The following is a 27,075-nucleotide window of genomic DNA, read 5'->3' as shown; positions in this document are numbered from 1 at the left end:
CAAATCGCCCGAAAATCTGCTCCTAGCCGCGTTTCATTAGAAACGGGCCGGAGCTGTCCAGCGCATTGCATTCAATGGAGATGGCAATACAGCCGTCTCCATTGAAAGCAATGCGCTGCGGGTGAGCCCGGGATGAATTGTCAGTAAGGGCTTAAATATATAAGCCCTTCCCTGCAATCCATCCTAAAATGTGTAAAAATAAAAAAAAATTGTATACTCACCTTCTGCCGGCAGCCGGAGCTCCGCGCAGCCGTCCTGCAGTGGGTGTGAAGGGGGTGTGAGTCAGACCTGCCCCCTGATTGGCTCAGCGCTGAGCCAATCAGAGGCATGCCTCACTCACACCCATTCATGAATTCATGAATGGATGTGAGTCAGACCTGCCCCTGATTGGCTCAGCGCTGAGAGGCAGCAGTCACTCACCCATTCATGAATTCATGAATGGGTGTGTGAGTGTTTTCAGCCTCTGTGACCAATCAGAGGCAGATCATTCAGCAGGCGGGGATTTTAAAGCCCCGCCGGCTGAATAGTGCCAAGAAGCAGTTCAGGAGAACTGACAGCGGCCGCGGCTGGACTCCGGCTGCAGCGGAAAGGTGAGTATACAATTTTTTTTTATTTTAACACATTTTAGAATGAATTGCAGGGAAGGGTTTATATATTTAACCCCTTCCCGACAATTCACCCCGCGCACGCCGGCAGCCCATTGCTTTCAATGGAGCGGCTGTATTGCCGGCTCCATTGAATTCAATGGGCAAACATCGTTCTTCTCTGTCACAGCTGTTACAGCTGTGGCAGAGAAGAATGATTTGTCTTCTATATGTTCTCAATGGGGTCGTCGCTGCTGCCGCCGGCCCCATTGAGCGCATATAGAGAAGAGAACAGGAATCGCAGATCGCAGATAGGTGCGATCTGCGATTTTTTGTTCTATAATTTATCGGACGAGCGCATAAAAAGCACCCATGTGTCCGATACCATTGCAAAGCAATGGTTATATAAAATCGCCGGCCGCATGCGCATGCGCAAATCGCTCGAAAAATCGCCCGTCTGACTAAGGCCTAAAGCCGTACATTCCCCAAAATGGAACCAACAAAAACTACAGCTCGTTTCGCAAAAAATAAGCCCTTATAGAGCGCCGTACATAGAAAAATAAAAAGTTACAGGACTTTGAATGCAGCTATAGAGAAAAAAAAAAGATTTCCAAAAAAAAGGGTTTTTATTGTAAAAAAATGTAAAAACCTAAAAAAAATATAAGAATTTTGGTATCGTTGTAACCGTACCGACCCGCAGAAAAAATTTAGTGAGTCATTTATGCTTCATGATTAACGCTGTAAAAAAAATTTAAAAAAAAATCTATGGCAGAATTGATGTGTTTTCTCTCCCTGTTATCATAAAAAAAATTATAAAAGTTTTACGATATAACCTATGTACCCAAAAGTGGCACCGATAAAAACTACAGCTCGCCACGCAAAAAACAAGCCCTTATACGGCCGCGTCGACGGAAAAATAAAAAAGTTATGGCTTTTGAAAAATGGAGATGGAAAAATACCAAAAATCGCTTGGTCCTCAACGCCAAAATAGGCCGTGTCATTAAGGGGTTAAAGCTTATGCAGTTTATAACTATGTCAGCTTGTACCCATATTGCTCAAAATTGGTGAAAATCGCTTCTTCCCTTCAATCCCCTCATTACCCGAATTAATAGGACATTCCTGAATGAGAGATTGACTGCCATATGCCAAGACAAGATTGCACAATTTAAGACCGTCTGGGTTCCGTGGATCACTTTTGTTAATATTCCTAACCTACAATACCACCTACAACTCTATGTTAATGACCATTTGTACCTTAAAGGGGTTGTCCCGCGAAAGCAAGTGGGGTTCAGCACTTCTGTATGGCCATATTAATGCACTTTGTAATATACATCGTGCATTAATTATGAGCCATACAGAAGTTATTCACTTACCTGTTCCGTTGCTAGCGTCCTCGTCTCCATGGTGCCGTCTAATTTCAGCGTCTAATCGCCCAATTAGACGCGCTTGCGCAGTCCGGTCTTCTCCCTTCTGAATGGGGCCGCTCGTGTCGGAGAGCTGCTCCTCGTAGCTCCGCCCCGTCACGTGTGCCGATTCCAGCCAATCAGGAGGCTGGAATCGGCAATGGAACGCACAGAGCCCACGGTGCACCATGGGAGAAGACCTGCGGTCCACCGTGGGTGAAGATCCCGGCGGCCATCTTCACAAGGTACGTAAGAAGTCACCGGAGCGCGGGGATTCGGGTAAGTACTATCCATTTTTTTTTAAACCCCTGCATCGGGTTTGTCTCGCGCCGAACAGGGGGGCTATTGAAAAAAAAAATACCCGTTTCGGCGCGGGACAACCCCTTTAAGTATGTCATCATGGTGAGAGAGGATCGATTGAATAACTTAAGAGATAGAAGAAAAGAGATTAAACATAGCACCACCCCGACTCGTGGTAATATGCCAGCACAGAGATTATATTGTATATCAAAGTTGGGCCTGGATCTTCGGCCCCTCCCCCTCCCTCCCCTTTCCTCCTGCTGTTTCACCCTATACAATGCTAGTTTTGAAGTTGTACCAGTTTATAACTGTTAATTTTAGAGCTAAATGATGCTACATATGCGAAGAATTCCTGTTGTTTTGCTAAACTTGTCGCCCCCTGCGTGGGGTCTATGCGGCAGGAATGTTGCCAACAGTCTAAATTTTTTTCAATAAATACTTTTGAAACATAAAGAAGTGGCTTAATTGAATACTGACAGCCAGTCTCCTGCTCTAACTGCCAGTGGTGGAGAGACCGCAAATCCTGGCAAAGTGCCAGCTTACGCCACTGCCGGACGGCAAGTACTGCCAACTTAGAAAAAAATAAGTTCCAAATGATTTAAAACAAACAGGTACTTCCCCTCTTCAGCCCTGGTCATCCAGTGCTGCCGCCCTGTGTTGACAGTAGCAGTAACCCGCCCTCCCTACTCTCTTGGAACGCATGTTTACATTGCAACGGACACCGCTGCGTGTCACGTGACACTCCACTACCTCGCACGTCATCAGGCAGTGCCGCGATGTAGCCGAGCAGCACGGATCAACCTCATCATGTCCTTGTTTGCAAGTGTAGGTCTATTGAAAGTCTTGATGTTACATTGATTTTATGCTTGAAAAAGGCTCTATTCTTAGCCGAAACGCATTGTATCTTTCAGGTCCTCTACCTGAGGCCTGTTTTTTCGGTCATCACCAAAAAAATTGGATTCCCATTTCCTGAGTTGACTTGAAGCTTCCTTTTGTATAAGGCTATCAAGGAATCCTACGGGCGAGTTTGTACTCAGTATCCGGCTGGGTATTCTCCCCTCTCCTGAGTGAGTATCCTCTGGACTTATTCTGGTCTGAGCGCATTTGGGCTGTCTTTTAACTCTCACAGATGATGTCAGGTGACCATTGCCTGCTAATCAGAGGTCACAGTGTCACCACCCGTTCTCCTGGGATCAGCGCTCACATCCTAGGCACCATGATGCCATTAGTTTGGAATGGTGACACTGCAGACTCAGATTGGCTGCAATAGACTTCCACTGTCAACATAGACCGGTAGAATCACGAGGCTGAAGCACTGGATCGCCAGGACTGAGGAGAGTAAGTACTGTTTGTTTTAAATCACTTGGGTCTAACTTTAAAAAGTTTATTTTTAAGCAGACAACCCCCTTTAAGTTGTCATGAATTGGCGTTAAGAAACCTCTGAATTAGGAGATTTGGGATTCTATAAAACACATTATATTTAAAGTGACCCTCTGGTCCTGGACAAACAAAGATGGCTGTACTGCCTCTCTGACTACCTGATGTACACTGTGCATAGCATGCATCATAAATCTAAAACACTACACTCTTCTTTGATTGGTCAGTGCTGTCCATGTGAGCAGCACTGGCCATTCAGGGCAACATGAAGTATCATAGGCTACTTTTACATGGGATGATAGTCACCTAAATAACCACTCAAATGAGCGTTTACGGGCGACTGTCGGCCTGTATAAACATAGCACCCAAAAAGGTACTGAGCAAGAAGTTGCTTAGTAATTGCTAGTTGTTATGTTTTAGCTCACTGAAACACAATGACTAGTGAGCTAAAATCTTGTAGATATGATACCTTTTAATGGCTAGCAAAAAGACATGATGTTATAGCGAGCTTTCCAGCCTACTTAGGGTTCCTCCTTAGGTTAATGAAATAGATCTGAAGAGGTATATATGTGTGTGTATATATATATGTGTGTGTATATATATATATATATATATATATATATATATATATATATATATATATATACACACACACACATACATACATATATAAAATCAGGAGTCCATTGCCTTCCGACACACAGAGCGGAGCTTATCCCTGCAATGTAAGGAGCTGCAAGACCTGCTCACATGTACTGACCACAGACAGGATACAAATCCCCAACACACAGCAGGGCTATACGATCCCGCTGACATTCACATGTTCCATGCCCGATGTTGTGTACCTGATCCAGTGCAGTAAATATCCTGTTGGGGGCATTTATGTTGAAGAAACAGGGCAAAAGTGAGGATGAGGTCTCATCACCACACAATTAAAGAGAGAACGACAGTGTTAAGACTGAAGCTCTGTTAAACTCCATTTTGTCTTGTCTCATACAACACTAACTATGAACCTTAGCCCAATTCTGTTTCTCACCTTAGATGAGGATTTATCTGAGTGTATAGCCATTCCTTCGTTCTTTCAGAATGTCTCATGAAATATAGCTTTTTCAGTTATCTCAGCATTCCACAGTACAAATGTTACAAGTTTTTGTAGTTATGTACTGTGTTAGTTTCACATGAGAATGAAAACTTGTTTAAATGAATAGTTTCACACGAGACCTTATCTGACGCTTTGGCATAAAGCCATGCATACTCCTTCCTTTCCTTTTTTTTTCTTGTTTTCTTGATAAAAACACTTGTCTGTAGTAATAAATGTAGAATCTCTTTGGAATACAGAGAACTGGCTGTATCTCATTCATTCCTTCCATCCGGATATACAATTATAATTTGGAACTCGGCAACATATCATTTACTCCCTGAAATATATCCCTAACAGACAGAATTCCCTGTGATGAAGATTTTTTTCTAGTCACGGACACAACATAGAACATGTGAGAGTTACTATATTAAAAGGCAACTTCAAATCTCAACGTCATAGAAGAATTTGGGAGTACAAGTTTATAACCATCATTGAAACTCTCAAGAATGGAATTAACATCAGAGGTGGTTTCAGCATCACTGGAGATTATGAGAAATCTATAGCACAGATCTAACACTAATCTAGAGATGATAAGACTTTCACATCCTTATCAGTAGACTAATTAAGTATTTGCTCCTCTACTCATCCTGTTCTGGTATTATTCCCTGGCCGCAGCATGTCAATTTTTTTTTATTCCGTAGCGGCCGCGCTCTTCTCTATGGGAGCGCTGGCCACAATGGAAAAAACATGTGGTCAACCCGCTCCAAAACCTTCAGCTAAGTACCGCAGGTTTTGAAGCAGCGCTTTCCTGGCGGAAATCTTGCAGTTTTTTGCTGTGGCCAAACTGCAAGATTTCCGGCGGGATTCTGCCGTGTGGGAACCCAGCCTTAGACTACAGATGCTAACTAATGTACAATATGCATCAGGTAGTCAGAGAAGCAATACAGACATGTTTGTTTATCTAGGAATTGGAGGATTGCAAGAACCCGGAGAGGTTTAAAACATATAACCGTATTTTATATTGGTTTACGGTTTTACTTAATAAGGAAGCATTATCATGAGTGCTGACAGCATGTCTTCTGTATATACTGCAACCACTGAGCTCCAGGAACAATGTTGTGGCTATTTCAGTCCGTAAAGTTGAGGACTGACTTTACTGTCAATATAAGCTACACAACTGTTGACTGAGTCAATTTTCAAAATGTCACCAAGAACATTACATTTTTTTGATAATTCATATCTCAGAAACTATTGCGTGTAGGAAGATGTGCAAGGTGTCATGTAGATTTATCACATATTTACCGATCATTGTAATATCACAACAGGTTAAAGTTACATTGGAACAAAAATTACAACACTTTTTTGGAACTGACCTACTCAATAGAGAAAACTAAAAAAAAAACTGTATCTATCTGCTCTATACATTGACATTTCTTACCACTACATTTGAGGAAAGCGTTTTGTACTTTTTGAGGAACAATTCTTGATAGGGATCAACTCAATACTGAAACCCTTTTAGTGGTGTCAAATATGACCAAATACATCTGATTATCCTTCATATCATGAATTGGGTGAGAAATCTGCTTTAGGCTAACTTCACATGGGCGAGCATGTAGTGGCCCAGAGTTAGGCCTCATGCCCACGGTTGTGACGGACTCCGCCAGCAAAATATCGCAGTGGAGTCCACCACAGCGCCCCCCAAATCCCCCATACTCACAATTCTGGATCCGCTGTACGTGTCCTGGTGCATATGTGCATACAGCGCGTGACGAGGCGGCAGTGCCAGATGACGCGGCCGGGGGTGGGCGGGGACGCATATTCATGGGATACTTCCGCTGTGCTGCAGCGGAAGTATAGCATGACGGCAACGGAAGCCGGCCATGCGTATTCCCCCGGCAAATACAGCCTGCTGCGTTTTCTTTCACACTGCGGAATTCCATGGTGGAATCCCACAGTATGAACATTGAGCTATTATGAGATAAACAGAAGAGATGCCAACAGCACAACTTCAAGGCTGAATACAGCTGGACAGACGTATGCACGGCCACCATGCAGGTCCTGATCCAGAAAAGGACCCCAATTGTAAATCAATATAGATGAAAGAGATGGCAGCATCCATGGTGCAATTAAAAATTGATTTTATTCCTCTAAACGATAGACAACATTTTGATTCTTTGTGGGTCTTTTTTAAGTACTTGAAAAAGACCCACAAAGAGTCGAAACGTTGTCTATCGTTTAGAAATAAAATCAACTTTTAATTGCACTACGGATGCTGCCATTTCTTTCATCTATATTGATTAACATTGAGCTATTATGTTCAATAGAACCTAATAGCTGCGGTTCAACACCGCGGACTTCCACCGCGCAAAACATGGCAGAAATCCGGCCGTGGGCATTAGCCCTTAGGGGCCACCACAGCACTTTGCTGACTACCTCATGTGGTGCGTGTATGTTTGTCTATGTCTAGGTATATGTGTCTGCTTACTAACACTTGTCACTGTGTATTGGCTTTGTCTGGTTACTAAACAGTTACGTCTGGTGACTGTGTTGTATATCTCTGCATGACTTTGCAGAATTTTACCCAAGTCCTTCCTGTTGCCTGTCAGTCACCTCTGTCTAGTCCTCTTATTAGGTAGCTAGATTTCCCCTTTACCCAGGATTGGTTAGGAAGGGAGTATAAAGGACAGCCCATGGATGGGGTTAAGAGAGCTCTGGAGTCTTCTTGTTGAGAGAAGAGTTGGAGGAGAAAACAAAGATGAGAGAATGAGGCAGGAGTCTAGCTCAGGCCTGGAGGGTGGCTGGCCTGGGCCTGTAGACCAAGCCAAGGAGAAGGCCTGGATGTGAAGCCAGTAGGAGAGGAATGCAGCAGGACAGAAGGGAGTCTTCTACAGTCATCTTCCACCTTGCCCTGAAGGAATTAAGGCCAAGGAAAGTCAGCTTGTCAGCGGGAAGGAAGTCAGCCACCGCAATCATGAATCTAAATGGTCCCCGTAGAGTTAGAAAGTCAACCTGCACGAGAGCCTGCATTGTTCCCTTCATTCCTCCACGAATAACCACCTAAGTCTAGCTGCCAGATAGCTTAGCCTGGCTACCGTGTTTCTATCTTTCATCAAGAATGGGGAAGTGATTCTGTACATAGTTGTCATTGTTGGACTATAATCTGTTTTCCAAACTGCAAGTAAACTACGTGCCTTCGGTTTCACTAAACGCTTGGGACTGTTTTATTTCATCGTTGCATCACACTCAAAGGCACTGGCGTCACATCAAATAATACACAAACAGGTGAGCCTCGTGTGGCGCAGAGCATTAGGGCAGCGGTATGCAGTCCTAAGCTCTCGCTCACGACCTGAAGTGTGCGGGTTCAATCCCCCGCATGGGTCAGGTAGCCGGCTCAGGGTCGACTCAGCCTTCTGTCCTTCCGAGGTCGGTGCAATGAGTACCCACTGACAGCTGGAGGAATACCACCATCATGACTAGGTGGATTACTGCCCAGCGCGCTCTACTTTTTAAAAAAAAATAAAATAAAGAAGAAATAAAATAATACACAAACTAATCATCATAATGACTAAATATTTTATTGCAATCCACCGAATGCACGAATCACCATGTCTAGGCAGAGTAGCAATCACCAAGACCATGACAGATTTGGCGCAACTGCTCGAGCTACCTCCCTGCCAACTCCAGGTTGCTGCAAGCATGACATGGTGCCGTGAATCCCGCCCCCATATCACGCTCTCCGCCATGTAAAATCCCCATGGATGCGAGGCGTTTTCATGGGAAAATAGCCTCCGCCAACTCGGGGATGTAGGGATCCTCCAGCATGGCTATCACAACCATGGTAGAAGATCACAGAGTTGCTCCCATTGCTTTTAATGAGGCCAACGCTGCTGCCGCCGGCCCCATTGAAGACGATGGGCAGTGCGATGCGAGATCATGCACAAGATAGAACATGCAGCGATTTGTTTCTCCCAAGGCATCGCATGGCGGTGCTATGTAGGGGAAAAAAATCGCTCATGTGTATGACTCCATTCAAAAGAATGTGGTTCATTTTTGTGCGAGATTTGAGCAATGGGCAAATCTTGCATGATTTTCTCGCCCGTGTGAAGCTGGCCTTAGCGCATACAATTTGTGCAGCTAAACAATCATTAATTAATGTTGTTTCTCGCCTGTGTATCTCTTGCATTGAACTTTGGCCAAGGTTAAATCACTAGGCAGTAGCATGTAGTTTCTGCCTGAGACTAATTATTGATTGATTATTTTGTCAGTAAGAGGTCAAGAATTTTTTTCTCAAAAACTTCAAAGAAGAATAGGCTGCTACTTACCTGGAACATTAGCATTTTTGTGTTACTGATTGAAACAACAGGATTTTAATATTTTTGTGTGTTATATACATTTTTTGGAGGTCATCTGAATTCGGCCTTACCTGAGTTGTCATGCCAAACACGCACTTTGCACAGGTCACCCATGCTCAGCATGTCTGGAAACCGAAAAGTGTCAAGCTGACTCTTCTCAAACTTATTAGAATTGTTGGACTGTTTCATGGCGAGCGTCCCAGTGTCTCCATTCTCTCCAAAAATGATAAGAAATACATTGGCATCGGTACCGGCTCCTATAAACAAAGGGAAGGGGGGAAAATGTTTTTGTTTTTTTCATTAATTTTTGTCACCTAGTAAAGGAGTGTGGGTGATACATTTTAAAAAGACAATCAAGTCTAAAAGTAAACATAAAGTTAGACAAAGACAAGCCATACAGACCATGATAGATTTAACCTCTGCAACATTTCTACTCACTTCTCTCCGGATTTACAGCCTAAGAGCTGCAGATACCAATCAGATTGTGAACATGTAAAACAAATTCATATTTCATAGAAAAATATTAAATATAGTATAGACGACGGGCTTTGTACATGTAGAAGATGGGTGGTACTATGGCGCGGCAGTGACAGGATGGAGGCAGAAGCAGCACTCAGAAATTTCAAACAAAAAAACTTTACGTAAAGGCCTATTTACACGAGCAGATAATCGCTCAAAGATCGCTCAAATGACAGTTTTAGTGACAGCTTTGAACGATTATTTTGCATAAAAAATAATTGGTATTTAAAGTAGCTACTCAGTTACTTAAATACCAATTATGCATGCAAATGAAGCCTTCCCTGAATGCAGCTAATAGGCTATTATTTGCTCAGATCCTTTGTTCTCCAATGGGAAACAATGCTATCAGCACTCCCTGTGGAGAACCGCTGATAAGAGTGAATGATGATTTTTAGGTGAGCTTGATTTTAAGGATCACCTAAAAGTGCCCGAAATGTGGGTGCCCACGCCCATCTACACGCACCGATTATCGCTATAACGATCGCCGATTTGCAAATTTTTAGCGATAATCGTCCAGCGTAAATGGGCCTTAACAGATGTTCATTTAGCACTCAATATGAGGGCACAAATTATCTAAACGCTTTTTAACGCAGAATGGCATTTTCCATTTGCATTAGAACATTATACTGGAACTGTCATATGGCATAACCGACACAGCAATGTTAAATGTTTTTCGTACATTGACTCTTACTTGATCTTGGCCACAACAATGAGCTGACCATTGGCCGTAATCCCCTTGAAATGTAGCTTAGACCTTTTCTACCCCATAGGGGCTGTGTCTTTCACCCAGACGCAGAAACCATAGATGTCAACTATTACAATACTACACAGGTCTATTCCCAACTACATCATGTTCTTTCTCTGTAATACAGGTGTTTTGCTGCACTCTTACAGCTTAAATATTACATGGCATACTTGAATAAAAACTATGGTTTACTGCACATAAATAACATATAAAAACAACACTCCTGTCAGTAAACCCATCTCCCTTATCACAGGCTTACTAATACCATTAAAGTCACATGGTGTGCACACCAAACTGAGGCCGAGCCTCACTTACGTTCCAATACTGCAGTAATGTCCTTATACAGTGCCTGGCTGTGTGCCCAGAAGGGGGAATGCAGGACTTACCACACTAGCCTGCTAATGGCTGATCTTTGGGGTGATGACTTGCTAGTCACATCATAGAGGAGCAGGACCTTCTCCTGTGCCCCTAGCCAACATACCGCCCAGAGTGCACCTTTCATTTCCCCGCTCCCTACTGCAGCTCTTCTGGCAGGGGAGCAGAGTTTTACAGGTGCATTCCTGCACTTCTCTTCCACCAGCCCAGCCATGTTCTTGGCCAGCAGGGAGGTTTCTCTCCCGCTCTCGGTCAGGAATTTGATTGGAGAGGGCAGGGCTCACTTCAGGCAACCTCCAGAGCTGAAGGAACAGACCATCAAAGGACCTGATGATGGAAGACAAAGGACTTTGATGCTTCAGGGGCCAGAGATAGAAATAAGCTATGTGAAAGGAGAGGGAGGCTCTGACGAAGATGCTGACAGCACCATGGATCCTAAATAATGACAACTGCAGGACATGTAAGACTGGTCCAACAACGTTAGTCTGTACACTCTATGGCGGACTGTGAGAGCAGCTCTCCAAGGGGGCCATAGTGATCTGGGGAACGTGACACCTTGTTTATTGGTTTATATGACAGTTTGACATTTATCAAGAGTAGGTGATGTGAAGTAGAGAACACTTGTGAAATGGAGATGGAGACAAGGTGAAGTGATGCTATGTTTAGCTATGATGTACCGTGATGGGGACAGGGCACTTCGGGGTAGCAGCGCTATGCGTCAGTAAGCGATAATATAAGACGAAAATGTACTAGGGATATTTGTTTGGGTCCACAGTGATGAGGGGCTCCTAAATTGCGATGTACTCGGTGCATGAGGTCGCAATGTTGTCATGCCACAGACCTACAATACTGTAATGTGAAGTACGGCGATGAGTATGTAGTACTACGATAGAGAGACGTTTAGTTGTGAGGGAGTTGAAGCTCCTTGTTCTGCTAAAGTGTCCCTTGATATGGAAATGTAGATAAATATGTTGGAGGTGTGAATTGCTGTTAATTAGAGATGAGCGAGCATACTCGCTAAGGCACATTACTCGAGCGAGTAGTGTCTTAACCGAGTATCTCCCCGCTCGTCTCTAAAGATTCAGGGGCCGGCGCGGTTGACAGGTGAGTTGCGGCGGGGAGTGGGGGGGAGAGAGGGAGAGAGAGATCTCCTCCGTTCCTTCCTGCTCTCCCCCGCCGCTCCCCCCCCCCTTCCCGCCGGCCCCCGAATCTTTAGAGACAAGCAGGGAAATACTCGGCTAAGGCACTACTCGCTCGAGTAATGTGCCTTAGCGAGTATACTCGCTCATCTCTACTGTTAATATTACATAACGTTAAAGTACACAAACCATCCTATGGCGAATATCCTGTTAACCAGTTCATTCAGTAAAGCATATGTTTGTAAAAAATGTGCCGCCTCTGCCTCCGTCTGTCATCTGCTGCGCTATCCTGAACCCGTATTGCACTACCACCTGCGACAATAGAGTTACAAATTTTTTTTTGTAGAACCATAAGGACCCATTCTTTCGATTCGAAGATATGACAGACACCACTCTGCCAAAAAAAGTGTCAAACATGAGGTTATTCTGGGATGGTAATCCCTACTACACCGTTTTTTAGAGACAACTGTAGTCACCCTGCAAATAGTTGAGTGCTTTTTCCATGCTCCCTGGAATCAGCTTTCTGTAATTGCAAACCTCTAGAGTCTGTAGCTTGTAGACATTAATTATTTGGCTGGCCCGCGAATGTTGATGATAGCTAAGAACAGACGCATGAAGATCTTTGATCATTCGAGCCATTACATTTGCAGTTCTCGCTGAAATTTGAAGCAAATTTGCCTATAGCATGGGCAACTTGATTTAAGATTCATCAGATTTGTGCTAGCATATTTATGTTGTGTAGATCCAGAAGAAGGCAAACGCAAAGTGAAACTAATATTATGCAAGTGTACAGCGGCCTGTAATCAATGCAGACCCATTGAGAGGAATAAAGTGGAGGCATGTATGCCCGCCTGCCACTCCATTTATATAGGGGGGTCTGATTATAGGGGGTGTGACCACTGGGACACAAGATCCCTGTCCCAGTGGTCAGACCCCCTATAATCAGACACATTCCTTTATTGTGTATAGGGAATAAGTTCATATCTTGGGATAACCCCTGTAAAGGAGTATTTGGATATCCATATTTATAATAAGTAATTCCGCCAGTAAGAAGATGAGCAAATAAGGACCTGTTTGTTGTCCACCTACTTTTTTACTGGGCTTGTCACTTTTAGCAATGTTGCTCATTAGAACGATTCTTAATATCCTCCTCTGACTCCTTTCAGTAATGAGTTGTTTACATCCACAGGATCCGCTTTCACTAGGCGATTTTTCTCGATCACACCGTTCTCGGGGAAATATTTTCTACACCACTGCACGATAAAACCCCACACGGTTGGCAGTGACATTCTAGCCTTGGCTAGTCTAGCACTGATGACCCGGCCTCGTTGGAAGTCGCTCAGATTGCTGAATTTTCCCATCTAATGTGGATTCACTCTGAGGCCTTGGTCAGACGACCGTTTTTTGCCGCGATTTGCGGATCGCATGACGGATGCACATCCGCAAATCGCGTGACCGGGGCCGACGATTCGCCGAAAAATCTGCAGCTAGCAGCGTTTTCGGCGAAACGGGCCCGATCAAAGGAGCGCTGTCCACCCATTGAAATTCAATGGAGCCGGCAATACAGCTGGCTCCATTGAAAGCAATGGGCTGCCGGCGAGCGCGGCATGAATTTTCGGGAAGGGCTTAAAAATATAAGCCCTTGCCTGAAAACCATCCAAAAATGTGTAAAAAAAAACAAACATATATATATATACTCACCTAAAAATATATATATATATATATACTCACTTTGTCCCTGCAGCCTGAGTTTATGGGTGAGTGAGTGCTGCCTCTGATTGGCTGAGCGCAGGGACCAATCAGGGGCAGCTCTCAGCTGTCATTCAATAGCTGAGAGCTGCCCCTGACTGGTCCTTGCGCTGAGCCAATCAGAGGCAGCACTCACTCACCCATTCATGAATTCATGAATGGGTGAGTGAGATCTGCCTCTGATTGGTGAGGGCTGTGACCAATCAGAGGCAGCCCATTCAGCAGGCGGGGATTTAAAATCCCCGCCTGCTGAATACTACACAGAGCAGTTCAGGAGAACTGCCGGCCGGCCGCGGCTGAACTCCGGCTGCAGGGACAAAGTGAGTGTATATATATATATATATATATATATATATATATATATATATATACACTACCGTTCAAAAGTTTGGGGTCACATTGAAATGTCCTTATTTTTGAAGGAAAAGCACTGTACTTTTCAATGAAGATAACTTTAAACTAGTCCTAACTTTAAACAAATGCACTCTATACATTGCTAATGTGGTAAATGACTATTCTAGCTGCAAATGCCTGTTTTTTTGTGCAAAATCTACAAAGGTGAATAGAGGCCCATTTCCAGCAACTATCACTCCAGTGTTCTAATGGTACAATGTGTTTGCTCATTGGCTCAGAAGGCTAATTGATGATTAGAAAACCCTTGTGCAATCATGTTCACACATCTGAAAACAGTCTAGCTCGTTACAGAAGCTACAAAACTGACCTTCCTGTGAGCAGATTGAGTTTCTGGAGCATCACATTTGTGGGGTCAATTAAACGCTCAAAATGGCCAGAAAAAGAGAACTTTCATCTGAAACTCGACAGTCTATTCTTGTTCTTAGAATTGAAGGCTGTTCCATGCGAGAAATTGCTAAGAAATTGAAGATTTCCTACAACGGTGTGTACTACTCCCTTCAGAGGACAGCACAAACAGGCTCTAACCAGAGTAGAAAAAGAAGTGGGAGGCCGCATTGCACAACTAAGCAAGAAGATAAGCACATTAGAGTCTCTAGTTTGAGAAACAGACGCCTCACAGGTACCCAACTGGCATCTTCATTAAATAGTACCCGCAAAACACCAGTGTCAACATCTACAGTGAAGAGGCGGCTGCGGGATTTTGGGCTTCAGGGCAGAGTGGCAAAGAAAAAGCCATATCTGAGACTGGCCAATAAAAGAAAAAGATTAAGATGGGCAAAAGAACACAGACATTGGACAGAGGAAGACTGGAAAAAAGTGTTGTGGACGGATTAATCCAAGTTTGAGGTGTTTGGATCACAAAGAAGAACGTTTGTGAGACGCAGAACAAATGAAAAGATGCTGGAAGAATGCCTGACGCCATCTGTTAAGCATGGTGGAGGTAATGTGATGGTCTGGGGTTGCTTTGGTGCTGGTAAGGTGGGAGATTTGTACAGGGTAAAAGGGATTCTGAATAAGGAAGGCTATCACTCCATTTTGCAACGCCATGCCATACCCAGTGGACAGCGTTTGATCGGAACCAATTTCATCCTTCAACAGGACAATGACCCTAAACACACCTCCAAATTGTGCAAGAACTATTTACAGCAGAAGCAGGCAGCTGGTATTCTATCGGTAATGGAGTGGCCAGCGCAGTCACCAGATCTGAACCCCATTGAGCTGTTGTGGGAGCAGCTTGACCGTATGGTACGCCAGAAGTGCCCATCCAACCAATCCAACTTGTGGGAGATGCTTCTAGAAGCGTGGGGTGCAATTTCACAAGCTTACCTCAACAAATTAACAGCTAGGATGTCAAAGGTGTGCAATGCTGTAATTGCTGCAAAAGGAGGATTCTTTGACGAAAGCAAAGTTTGATGTAAAAACAATGTTATTTCAAATACAAATCATTATTTCTAACCTTGTCAATGTCTTGACTCTATTTTCTATTCATTTCACAACGCATGGTGGTGAATAAGTGTGACTTTTCATGGAAAACACAAAATTGTTTGGGTGACCCCAAACTTTTGAACGGTAGTGTATATATTTATTTTTTTTTTTTACACATTTTTGGATGGTTTTCAGGCAAGGGCTTATATTTTTAAGCCCTTCCCGAAAATTCATGCCGCGCCCGCTGGCAGCCCATTGCTTTCAATGGAGCCGGCTGTATTGCCGGCTCCATTGAATTCAATGAGCGAACATTGTTCTTCTCTGCCACAGCTGTTACAGCTGTGGCAGAGGAGAATGATCTTTATAGTATATATTCTCAATGGGGTCGGCGCTGCTGCCGCCGACCCCATTGAGCGCATATATAGAACACAAGGAATCACAGAACGCAGATAGGCGCGATCTGCGATACGTCGTGTCCTATAATTTATCGCATATCCGCATAAAAAGCGGACATGTGACCGATCCCATTGCAAAGCAATGGTTCTATATATGCACAGATCGCATGCGCATCCGCAAATCGCGGCAAAAAACGGTCGTCTGACCAAGGCCTGAAACTGATTAATGGAAAACTTGTCACGTGATTTTATACTGCACTTCGGGGTCACGGGGAGAATGTCCATAGAGGGAAGCGCCAATTGTAAAAGGGCCGGGGACTCTAATAAAAGGCTGGTGTCTCTAAAAAAAAAGTGTAAATGGAAGTTCTATTCACTGACATGAACATTTGTTTTCTCAAGGCACTTGGTTTATACAACACAGACTCTACAGAGAATTGCTTGCAATTTAATGTTCATTTAACTAGAGATGTTTGAACAAAAAGGAGCAATTTTCATTAAATTAAATTCTCCAGTGTGTTTCCTTCCAATGTCTTCCATAATTGCTCATCTCCATTGCCACTCTGTGCTTTATATTGTACCTCTGTGGTTTCTCACGTTCATGTTTATTCCCTTCCTGACCAGTTCTTGAAAAATGTCTTTATAACAATCCACAATAGCCTATTATGATTGCATTTAACCACTTTCCAGCAATGTATTCTCTGGGAGCCAGTGACATTTAGAGGCTTTAAATGAATTACTGCCCATCTCCGCTGATTAATTTCTTTATATACTTCTATAGTGGCCAGAGCTTGGTTTTTCTGATACAGAGCTCCAAATCCCCTCCATAGACATAGATTTAACACCTTAGCTGACACCTGCCTGCAACAGCCAAGATCGGAGATAACTTTGATTACAGCATTTACCGCTAAGAGGTCAATAGCAAACACTGCATCTAAATGGTTAGACTGAAGGAAGGGGCTCCCTCTGTCACTTGATCGCAGGGTGTCGAGGAGTTGCTACAACAACTTCCCTAGTAAGGAACCCTGGGCAGGCCATGGAAGTAGTGATTTAACAGGTCTGGGGGCAGAGTGAAACATACCTAAATTGGGCATAGACAGAGATGTTTCAGCACCGGATGGTTGGGCCAGACCCCAAACTTCTCTCCCAAAACCTGTAGTGTTTCCTATGGCCTCTTGGACCTGTCCAGGCACAGACAATGGCACTGATGAAGGCGCTCCTCTCACGGGTGACCAGATTTTGGCCTCCAGTGTGCATTCCTGGAATTGTGCATTGTGCCTATTCACAAGGTATGTGACAATAAAGCCGAAGAATGTGCTTTCTCTATGCTGCAAACTTGAACAGTTTTATTGTTTTGACAATATAAGTTGTATATAGTCTTTTTCGGACAATCCCACTTCCAATCCGGTCAATGTACTGGCACTATATAACAAGCTCAACCAGGATCCTCTGAAAACTGGTATAGTAGCACAGGGAGATAACTTAGACATAGCGGTCTCCTTCTATTCAGAAAAACTCACTCGCACGTCTGCTCGCAGGAACAGCTAAAGCCAATGACACTACAAAGATGGCATCCACTTCCCTTCAGTTCCCGACCTTTTCCCCCAAGCCACCTGCACAGCCTCGCTACATCTTTCCTTGAAGAATCATATGCACATTCATTTTAACTTATAAAAGCAAAAAAAAAACCTTACACTGACAGAAGGGCATGCATCTGTGGACAAACCTGAGACATCGCTTGTCTTCACTTGTATGATGTAAGTGGTGGTCTCCACCATTTGTTCTTCATCAACCACAGCAGCCAGTTCACAAGAAAGGGTTCTCTTCTCACCCTTCGTCTTTGAGAGCCATTCTCCATATGCAAAGGATGTCTCCTCATCTGTCCCTGTGTTCCTCAGTATAATCTGCCCAGAGACACATGATATAAGAGGTTCAATATGCATTGGAGGAGAAAAAATATAAATCCAACATTTCAGGAGGCATCTGTTTTACCTCCCACTCTTTTCTACATCAAATCCAAACAATCTCTGACCGAAACCCTGTCTGTTTCTGGAGTTACTCTTTTTGATTTCTCAATCTGTAATGGGAAACCACTTAAGCTAGGCCTTGCTCCTTATCGGTCACCCACTACCAATGAGCTCTGGCCAAAAAATTGTTGATAATAGAAAAACAAGCTATTTCTACTGGTTGTCTGAGGACTTTGCAAAAAGTCCTGCAGACTGAGAACTACTGTAAGTGTGTTCTGTTTTATTTCTTCCTTGAATCATTGAAAGAAGAACCTCCCCTCTTTATGTGTGTAACATCTAGTAAGTCTGATTTGTATATCTGGAGGTGACAAAATCCATAACTGTAAACTGGGTCACGCCGGTGGACGAATAAATGGGGTATTGACTGTTTAATGCAGAAGGCTATAACAGACTGTAAAAAAGAACTGTGAGAAAGGCGACCATGTATCACCTGAATGATCCAAACTGGACCAGCCCCTCAAGCAAAGCACCTGCCCCAAAAAAGGGTAAGCCCACTATGGAAGAGACGCTGAGAATAGGTCCGAGACAGACTGGCGACACTAAACACCAAACGACAGAGAACTTGAGTTCAAGGCATGGATCAGGGAACTAATAAGAATTTCTGAGCAAAGGTCCACTGAGCACTATAAACTAGGAGCACAGAACACACTGGCACAAAGTGCTGGCCAGTACACAGTAAGTATATCCAGCAAGCCTGGAACCAAGAGGTCAGTTTAAATACGCTTACATAGAACTTGATAGGCTGACTGAGTTGAAAGACAACCAACCAGCCTATCGGTGTTGCAACCAGAGGGAAATATTAATTCCTTGGTGTTCACCACCCAGCGCATCACATGATCCAGAGCGGACATAGCAATGTCACCCCGGACTCGCTCACGAATCACAGAAGTCATGGCGCCGTTCGTGCTGTGACAATGTGGTATTGGAAGCCTGGGTTATAACATTTAAATAAAATGATCAACTTCTTGTTACCTTTTCAAGATACCATTCAGGCCGACTACCCTTCGCATCTAGGCGGATCCTCATCTTCTTGAAAGGGGCAATGTCAGCGATTTCCATGATAAACGTGTCTTTCTGGCCTCTCTCAAACCTGCAGGTACCATAGGCATATTATGGACCTATGAGTCACAGAGGTTCTCCTAACTCTAAGCCTTCATTGTCCTCCCATTTATTTATTCTTATGACCTATTATAACTAGTGATGAGCGAGCATACTCGCTAAGGGCAATTGCTCGAGCGAGCATTGCCCTTAGCGAGTACCTGTCTGCTCGAGAGACAAGGTTCGGCTGTCGGCGGTGGGCAGGGAGCTGCGGGGGAGAGCGGGAAGGAACAGAGTGGAGATCTCTCTCCCCCCCCCCCCCGCTCCCCCCTGCTGACTGCCGCAACTCACCGCTCCCCCGCGCCAGCACCCCAACCTTGTTTCTCGAGCGGGCAGGTACTCGCTAAGGGGTATGCTCGCTCATCTCTAATTATAACCTATCAAGAATGTGAGTAGAAATAGGAGAACTTGGAGGATCTCCACACAGAAACACAGTGAAGACATAAGAAGTCCTATGAACAGTGATTTAAACTCACTGAGCCACATGCATCACTCGGTAGATCAAGAAACATAATACTCACCTATCTCCACATTTTGGCAAAAGCATCTCCTCTGTGTAACCACTGGCACCGAAACATGTCATATAGATATTGGCACCTGTCCCACCATTAGGAACATCCCCCGTGATTACGGTAACCTCGTAAAGAATCTGGAAAATTCGTGAAGAGCACTTAGTTTGGACCTTAGTTATTCTGCATATCTTTTTCCCATGCAGCATTGCCCCAAAGACTCCCTGCCAGCTAAATCTTTGCGAACAAAATCCGTACTTGAGCAGTAGTGATGAATCCATGAAGAGAAGTCATACCACATCATACATACCTTTTGGCCAACGCTGATGGCGGTTGCATCTAACATGTTGAAGACCCGAGAGGAAAGTCCATCGCCTCTGTCTTTGGCAAACCAACATTTGCATGCAAAGGTGTACAACACTCCTTTGGTAGGCACGCAGAGTTGTATTTCTTCCACTAGCCAGCAGCTCTCAGGAGCAGTCCCGTCATGGCCCAACTATGGACAGGTACTTTAGGTAAATATCAATTTGCCCAGTATTCTTTTATAAAAATGACCAATAAAGGCAACCTACTAAGTTATACTCACCTCCATTCTTTTCACTTCTCCTACATCTGTTCCCACTACAGAGAACTTCTCAACAGAACCAAGACCATAGCCCTTCTTGTCTTTGGGCAGGTCTAGCCACAGGCGCTCTGTTCTTATCTTCTGGGGCCCCATAATGATCACATATGCTCGGCTTTCAGTTCCCGCATCTCGTTCCTGACCCGTGGTGATGGTAATGTGGTAGGGGATCACTAGAACAGAATTGACAGGATTTTGCAATATCCAATCAACATCAACAATTGCTGAATCATTACGGCAATTAACATGGATGTCCAGTTGTGGTCTTAGGACGTATGTAGGTGACCATTTCTTACCTATTTATTTTCTTTAGCGCTGACTACGTTTTAGCTGAGCTCTACTATGGCAAATCTATGGTCAGTGACTGCAGTTTAGCTACGCTGTTTTACTGGAGTTCAAGGTAGTCTGAGATCTACCTCCTTTCTCATCAGAGCCTGCTTCTGTCTCTCCCAACGCTTTACTCTGCATTTGTTTGTTCAGATCAAAATCTACCTCTGTCACATGACTCACTGTGGATGTTCCTCTATGGAATATCCTGATATTGTGGATACAAATATATATCACCGCAGATACAATTTTTAGAAGTGGATACAATGGGCAAATGTATTAAGATCTGTAAGCCAGATTTCCATTGTACAAAAGTCACAAAGTATGGTGCTCACCATAATTTGTGACTTATGGCCTTTTTGCAACGACGTACGCTACTTTTATAAAAACAGGCAGAGCCTAACAAAAAAGAAGGCTGGCCGCAAGTGAGCCATCAGATTTACCATAATTTATGCCAGAACCTGGCATAAGTCATAGCAGAAATCAATGGCAGCTTCTAGCTGGTGTAGGGTTCAGTCTGCACATTGATGTGCCACCAGAGGCTTACGGCGGCGTATTACTTATGCCAGTGTATGGTGGCATAAGTAAATATAGTCCAGCGAGTTACAGAAATGATGATGCATAACAAAATATATTACTGTGAAGGTACAGGACGTGGATCAGGTTTGCTCCAGGTTGATAGGTAATACATGCAATATCTTACTTTGTTCCTCTTGTAAGGAACCATCTGTGCTGCCTTTGGTCCTTAGATTGGCATTATTATCTTGGCTCCTCAGGCTCAGAGCAGAACCCAATAAATTTTGGGATGAGCTACCTTGGCTATGTCTATCCCCATCATAATCCTGTGGAGAAACCATTGATTCCTTGTTAGTATACAGTATACACAAGCATAAATCTTCATCTGTCACTGTCAGGAACAGAATATGCTGAACCGTTCCCAAATGTTTTCAGACCCAATTCAGATAAAGACCACACCATGGAACCTAGAGGCCTGAGTTGAAGCTCATGTGCCCTAATGCAAAATATGTAACAGAGCTCCTCATACCATGTGAAAAATTATAATATTGGTGTCTTCTTGTGGCTGAGAAACCTTTTAACAGAATGTTGTAGTTCATATCCCCGATTCTAGTCAAATGCAGGGATAGACCACAACAATCAAACCTCACAAGTATTGGCCCTCAAGGGTTCAAGGTTCAATGCATTTCTGTTGGTCACCCAACTCATCAAAAACCCCCTCAAAAAAAATTCAATGCAGTACACACAACTGCACTGACTAAATGTAGTACACATAACTCGGAATGCTTGTATACTATGTAGTCTGCACTAACTAGCTAGACTGGAATTAGCTGGAACAGATAAAGGCGTAGGGCCTGAATGAATGTCCAACCCTGCACTGGTGTAAAGAACAGACCTACCTCAGTATCCAGATTAGACCGCCATACCTATACTGGTAACCTAGTAGTACCCCTACTCAGAGAGTAATATCTTCAGCTAAGCCGTAATACGGACTGGTTAAATAACCTAGATTGGATGATTATTCTATCTAGAGGAAAGTCACCACCTCCAAGAAGTCCTAGCCAAAAATAAATAAATAAAAAGTGCCTTGATAGTAGGCTGGCGGCTTAAGTCGAATTTTGGTAAACTGGCCTTACTGAACTATTCAAAGGTTTGCTAAACATTAGTAATGGTGCCTGATTGGACCTGGTGGTGGATTATATAAACATCTCTCATTGGCCGCTTAAATCACGTATCCTGTTCAGTCTACAAGAAACGCTTCCCAACAGTGTATGACCCACCAAGGTATGAGGCAAAAACTAATAGTGGCATTCTCAAAGAGAAATGCTTTGTTAAATAGGCTGCTGCCATTACCAGGAAAGAATTAACAGAACCCTCGGGACCGTGACTCAGAACCTTGAGATTCCACGTATCCCATTGATAAAGAGTGTCAGGGATCAAAGCCAGGACCTCATGTGCTCCAGTCAGTAGCTCTCCCCATTGAGCCATCCAGCCCTTTGGACAGTTCCCCTGCATGACTTTTGCATTGTTCCCAGATCCTGCAAATCCAGTCCCTGTTCTAGCTCTGCCCTGTTCCTAATGAGGCTAACTATAAAAGCCTGGCCCTGCCTCTGCCCAATGCGAGAGTATTGTGCTTCACAGTCTTACTCAAGCTCCTCTCCTGCCTGCTCCTCTACAAACTAATTGAGAACTACCGATACCGACCTCTGGCCTTCCTCCTGATCATGATACCTGCCTCCTCTTATGTACTGCGAACCTGAGACCACCTGATACTGACTTCTGGCTTTTCCCTGACTACTCTCTGGACCTGCATAGTTTCTACACCCACGATGCCAAACCTAGTGCTGAAAACGCTGCAAAAAGATTAGTCTGACCTCCTCACTATGTAGGGCTATATACCTTTTCATATAGAATCCTTTCAATCATTTTGTCTTCTTTTTTCATGGAGAGCCAACGTTCGCACAAAAACGTATATGGCTCCTCTGTATCCTCGTTAAGGATATCCACCTTTTCAAGGTACCAGTCAGGGCTCAGCATGGAGTTATCGTGACAGATTTTTATCTTGTAGAGAGTGCCCAGGTCAACAGCTTCTATGATGAATTTGTCCACCTAGTAATAAAGATATATGATATGGCATCTCTGTGATATTTTTATTAATACTTTACAATTTTCACTAAGTTTTTACTCTTTAGCTGCTGTAAGGAAACCATCAACATGCTAGTTGGCTGATAGGTTGGTTGGTTGTGCTTGACTGATATGATAATCATGGCTTTATTTGTATTCTAATTATGGTTTCTGCGAATACCCAAGTCATGCTTAGGTCATAAGAAATGAATACCATATACTTATTAACATGCTTGATAGCCACATTATGTCATAGAATTAACTGTTTAATTGGTCAACGGGACTCACTGGCAATTATTATGTCTTTATCTAGTACTGTACATCAACAACAGCTTATTGACAGTTTCCATGTGACAATTAGAGGCTTTCCCTATAAAATTGGTTACCTTTCCTCTCTCAAACTTGTTGGAGTTGGTTTCAGATTTGCTGAGTTTTCTCTCCCCAGTGTCCCCAAGATCTCCGTATATAGTGAGAAAAACATTGGCATCGGTGCCAGCCCCATAGACGTCTCCAGTGTACACAGACACGCAATATGTGTGAGCTGTAAAGGATGGTATGATTTCAAAAACATCCAACAGTCAGATGCATTTATCTATCGAAAATCAAAAAATCTGTCTAGAATCTATGTATCATATAGCCATCTATCTACTGTATCTATCATCTACTGTATATACAATCTATCTATAATGAATCAATCTATGTACATCTATGTAAAAATATATGTATGTATCTATCAAGAATCTATCTGGCTATGTATCTACCTAAAATAAATCTATTTATCTAGAATTTTTCATCTGTTCAGAAATAATTTATCAATAAACTATCTAGCTATATATCTATCAGTCTATAGTCTATCTAACCAGAATCAATCTACCAGTATCCATCTATCTAGAATCAATCTAGCTATATCTATCTGGAATATCCTATATTTATCTATCTAACATCTATTGTGTCTATCTGTAGTATCTATCCATCTCTCTAAAACCTAGACCAATCAAGAGTCTATCTACAATTTATCTAGTTAAAACATTTATCCAGAATCAATCTATAAGTGTCTCTCTCTCCCCCCCTATCTCTGTCTATATATCTATCAATCTAGTGGGTATTCAGAATCTTTTTTCTATCTATCTATCTATCTTTCTATCTGATATCTATCTACTTAAATATCTATCTAGCTATCTACCTACCTCATATCGATCTATCTCATATCTATCTATCTATCTCATATCTATTTATCTATCTCATATCTATTTATCTATCTCATATCTATTTATGTCGTGGCACACCCCGGGTCATCTGATATCTACAGATGGATAGCACAATGAATTACTTCAGTTTTGAAGGCCAAAGGAGGTCTAACGCGCTTCTAGGTGGGTGTTGCTAATACAGTGGCCATTCAGTCAATCTACCTATCTATCTATCTACCTACCTATCTCATATCTATCTATCTCATATGTATCTATCTATCTATCTCATATCTATCTATCTCATATCTATCTATCTCATATCTATCCATCCATCTCAGATCTATATCTATCTATCCATCCATCTATCTCATATCTATCTATCTATCTAATATTGATCTATCTCATATCTATCTAATCTATCTATCCATCTCATATCTATCTAATCTATCTATCCATCTCATATCTATCCAATCTATCTAGCTATCTCATATCTAGCTATCTATCTATCTCATATCTTTCTCATATCTATCTATCTAACTATCTCATATCTATCTATCTATTTATCTCATATCTATCTATCTATCTCATGTCTATCTACTCTATCTCATATCTATCCAATCTATCTATCTCATATCGATCTATCTCATATCTATCTTTCTATCTATCTCATATCTATCTTTCTATCTATCATATATCTATCTATCATATATCTATCTATCTATCCCAGATCTATCCATCTATCTATCTCAGATCTATCTATCTATCTATCTATCTAGCCATCCATCTATCTCAGATCTATATCTATCTATCTATCTCATATCTATCCAATCTATCTCATATCGATCTATCTCATATCTATCTATCTCATATCTATCTATCTCATATCTATCTATCTCATATCTATCCATCCCAGATCTATCTATCTATCTCAGATCTATCTATTCATCCATCCCAAATCTATATCTATCTATCTATCCATCTATCTCATATCGATCTATCTCATATCTATCTTTCTATCTATCTCATATCTATCTTTCTATCTATCATATATCTATCTATCTATCCCAGATCTATCTATCTATCTATCTATCTATCTATCTATCTATCTATCTCAGATCTATCTATCTATCTAGCCATCCATCTATCTCAGATCTATATCTATCTATCTATCTCATATCTATCCAATCTATCTATCTATCTCATATCTATCCAATCTATCTCATATCGATCTATATCATATCTATCTTTCTATCTATCTCATATCTATCTTTCTATCTATCATATATCTATCTATCTATCCATCCCAGATCTATCTATATTTAGCTATCTATCTATCTCATATCTATCTATCTATCTATCTCATATCTCTCTATCTATCTCATATCGATCTATCTCATATCTATCTATCTCATATCTATCTTTCTCATATTTATCTTTCTCATATTTATCTTTCTATCTATCATATATCTATCTATCTATCCATCCCAGATCTATCTATTCATCTATCTCAGATCTATATCTATCTATCTCATATCTATCCAATCTATCTATCTATCTATCTATCTCATATCTATCCAATCTATCTATCGATCTATCTCATATCTATCTATCTCATATCTATCTTTCTATCTATCTCATATCTATCTTTCTATCTATTATATATCTATCTATCTATCCATCCCAGATCTATCTATATCTATCTATCTATCCATCCATCCATCTCAGATCTATATCCATCCATCCATCTCAGATCTATATCTATCTATCCATCTCATATCTATCTATCTCATATCTATCTATCTATCTATCTCATATCGATCTATCTCATATCGATCTATCTCATATCGATCTATCTCATATCTATCCAATCTATCTATTCATATCTACCTATCTATCTCATATCTATCTCATATCGATCTATCTCATCTCTATCTATCTAACTATCTATCTATCTCATATCTATCTATCTATCTATCTCATATCTATCTAATCTATCTATCCATCTCATATCTATCCAATCTATCTGTCTCATATCTATCTATCTCATATCTATCTATCTCATATCTAGCTATCTCATATCTATCTATCTATCTCTCATATCTATCTATCGCTCATATCTATCTATCGCTCATATCTATCTAATCTATCTATCTATCTCATATCTATCCAATCTATCTATCTATCTCATATCTATCTATCTATCTCATATCTATCTAATCTATCTATCCATCTCATATCTATCCAATCTATCTATCTCATATCTAGCTATCTCATATCTATCTATCTCATATCTATCCAATCTATCTATCTATCTCATATCTATCCAATCTATCTATCTCATATCGATCTATCTATCTATCTCATATCTATCTTTCCATCTATCTATCCCAGATCTATCTATCTATCTATCTATCTATCTAATATCTATTTATCTATCTACCTATATATCTCATATCAGTCAATCAATCTATCTATCTCATATCTATTATTAATGTATCTGTATTTCATTCATAAAGCTGGGATTAGAGCAGATTATATTAATATACTGTAAAGAAATTACACGTATTTTAGTTTAGTTCTATAAAATAAGGAGATTACATGATGTGGTAATAATAAAAAAAAACACATAAAAGTACGTAATAATATATAAAATAATACATAAAAAAACAACAATCAACCGTGAATGTGACAAAAAGTATCAGGTTGACAACTGCAAAAAGTGCTCCCAGAAATGTAGTGAGAGTGTCGGGAACTGTGGAATGTGCCCAGACTATGCCCTGCGGCTCCAGTGACAGCACTGTATGTATAAT

General features: G+C 42.0%; 1 protein-coding gene across 1 annotated transcript in view; it reads right to left on the bottom strand.

The window, feature by feature from the left end:
- The window catches only part of LOXHD1 (lipoxygenase homology PLAT domains 1), a 238,164-nt gene that overhangs the window by 31,135 nt on the left and 179,954 nt on the right, over positions 1-27,075 (bottom strand). The window contains exons 35-43 of the mRNA XM_066602615.1: positions 23,465-23,619; positions 22,854-23,063; positions 21,142-21,280; positions 20,076-20,284; positions 19,800-19,985; positions 19,502-19,629; positions 18,855-18,972; positions 17,582-17,759; positions 9,169-9,354 (exon numbers count right to left, since the gene is read on the bottom strand). Coding sequence (XP_066458712.1) covers positions 9,169-9,354; positions 17,582-17,759; positions 18,855-18,972; positions 19,502-19,629; positions 19,800-19,985; positions 20,076-20,284; positions 21,142-21,280; positions 22,854-23,063; positions 23,465-23,619 — 1,509 coding nt within the window. The remainder of the gene's footprint in view (positions 1-9,168; positions 9,355-17,581; positions 17,760-18,854; positions 18,973-19,501; positions 19,630-19,799; positions 19,986-20,075; positions 20,285-21,141; positions 21,281-22,853; positions 23,064-23,464; positions 23,620-27,075) is intronic.

This window comes from Eleutherodactylus coqui, chromosome 5, assembly GCF_035609145.1.
Source record: "Eleutherodactylus coqui strain aEleCoq1 chromosome 5, aEleCoq1.hap1, whole genome shotgun sequence".
NCBI lineage: Eukaryota > Metazoa > Chordata > Amphibia > Anura > Eleutherodactylidae > Eleutherodactylus > Eleutherodactylus coqui.
The sequence above is the reverse complement of the archived record's forward strand: the minus strand, read 5'-3'. Positions and strand labels throughout refer to the sequence as shown.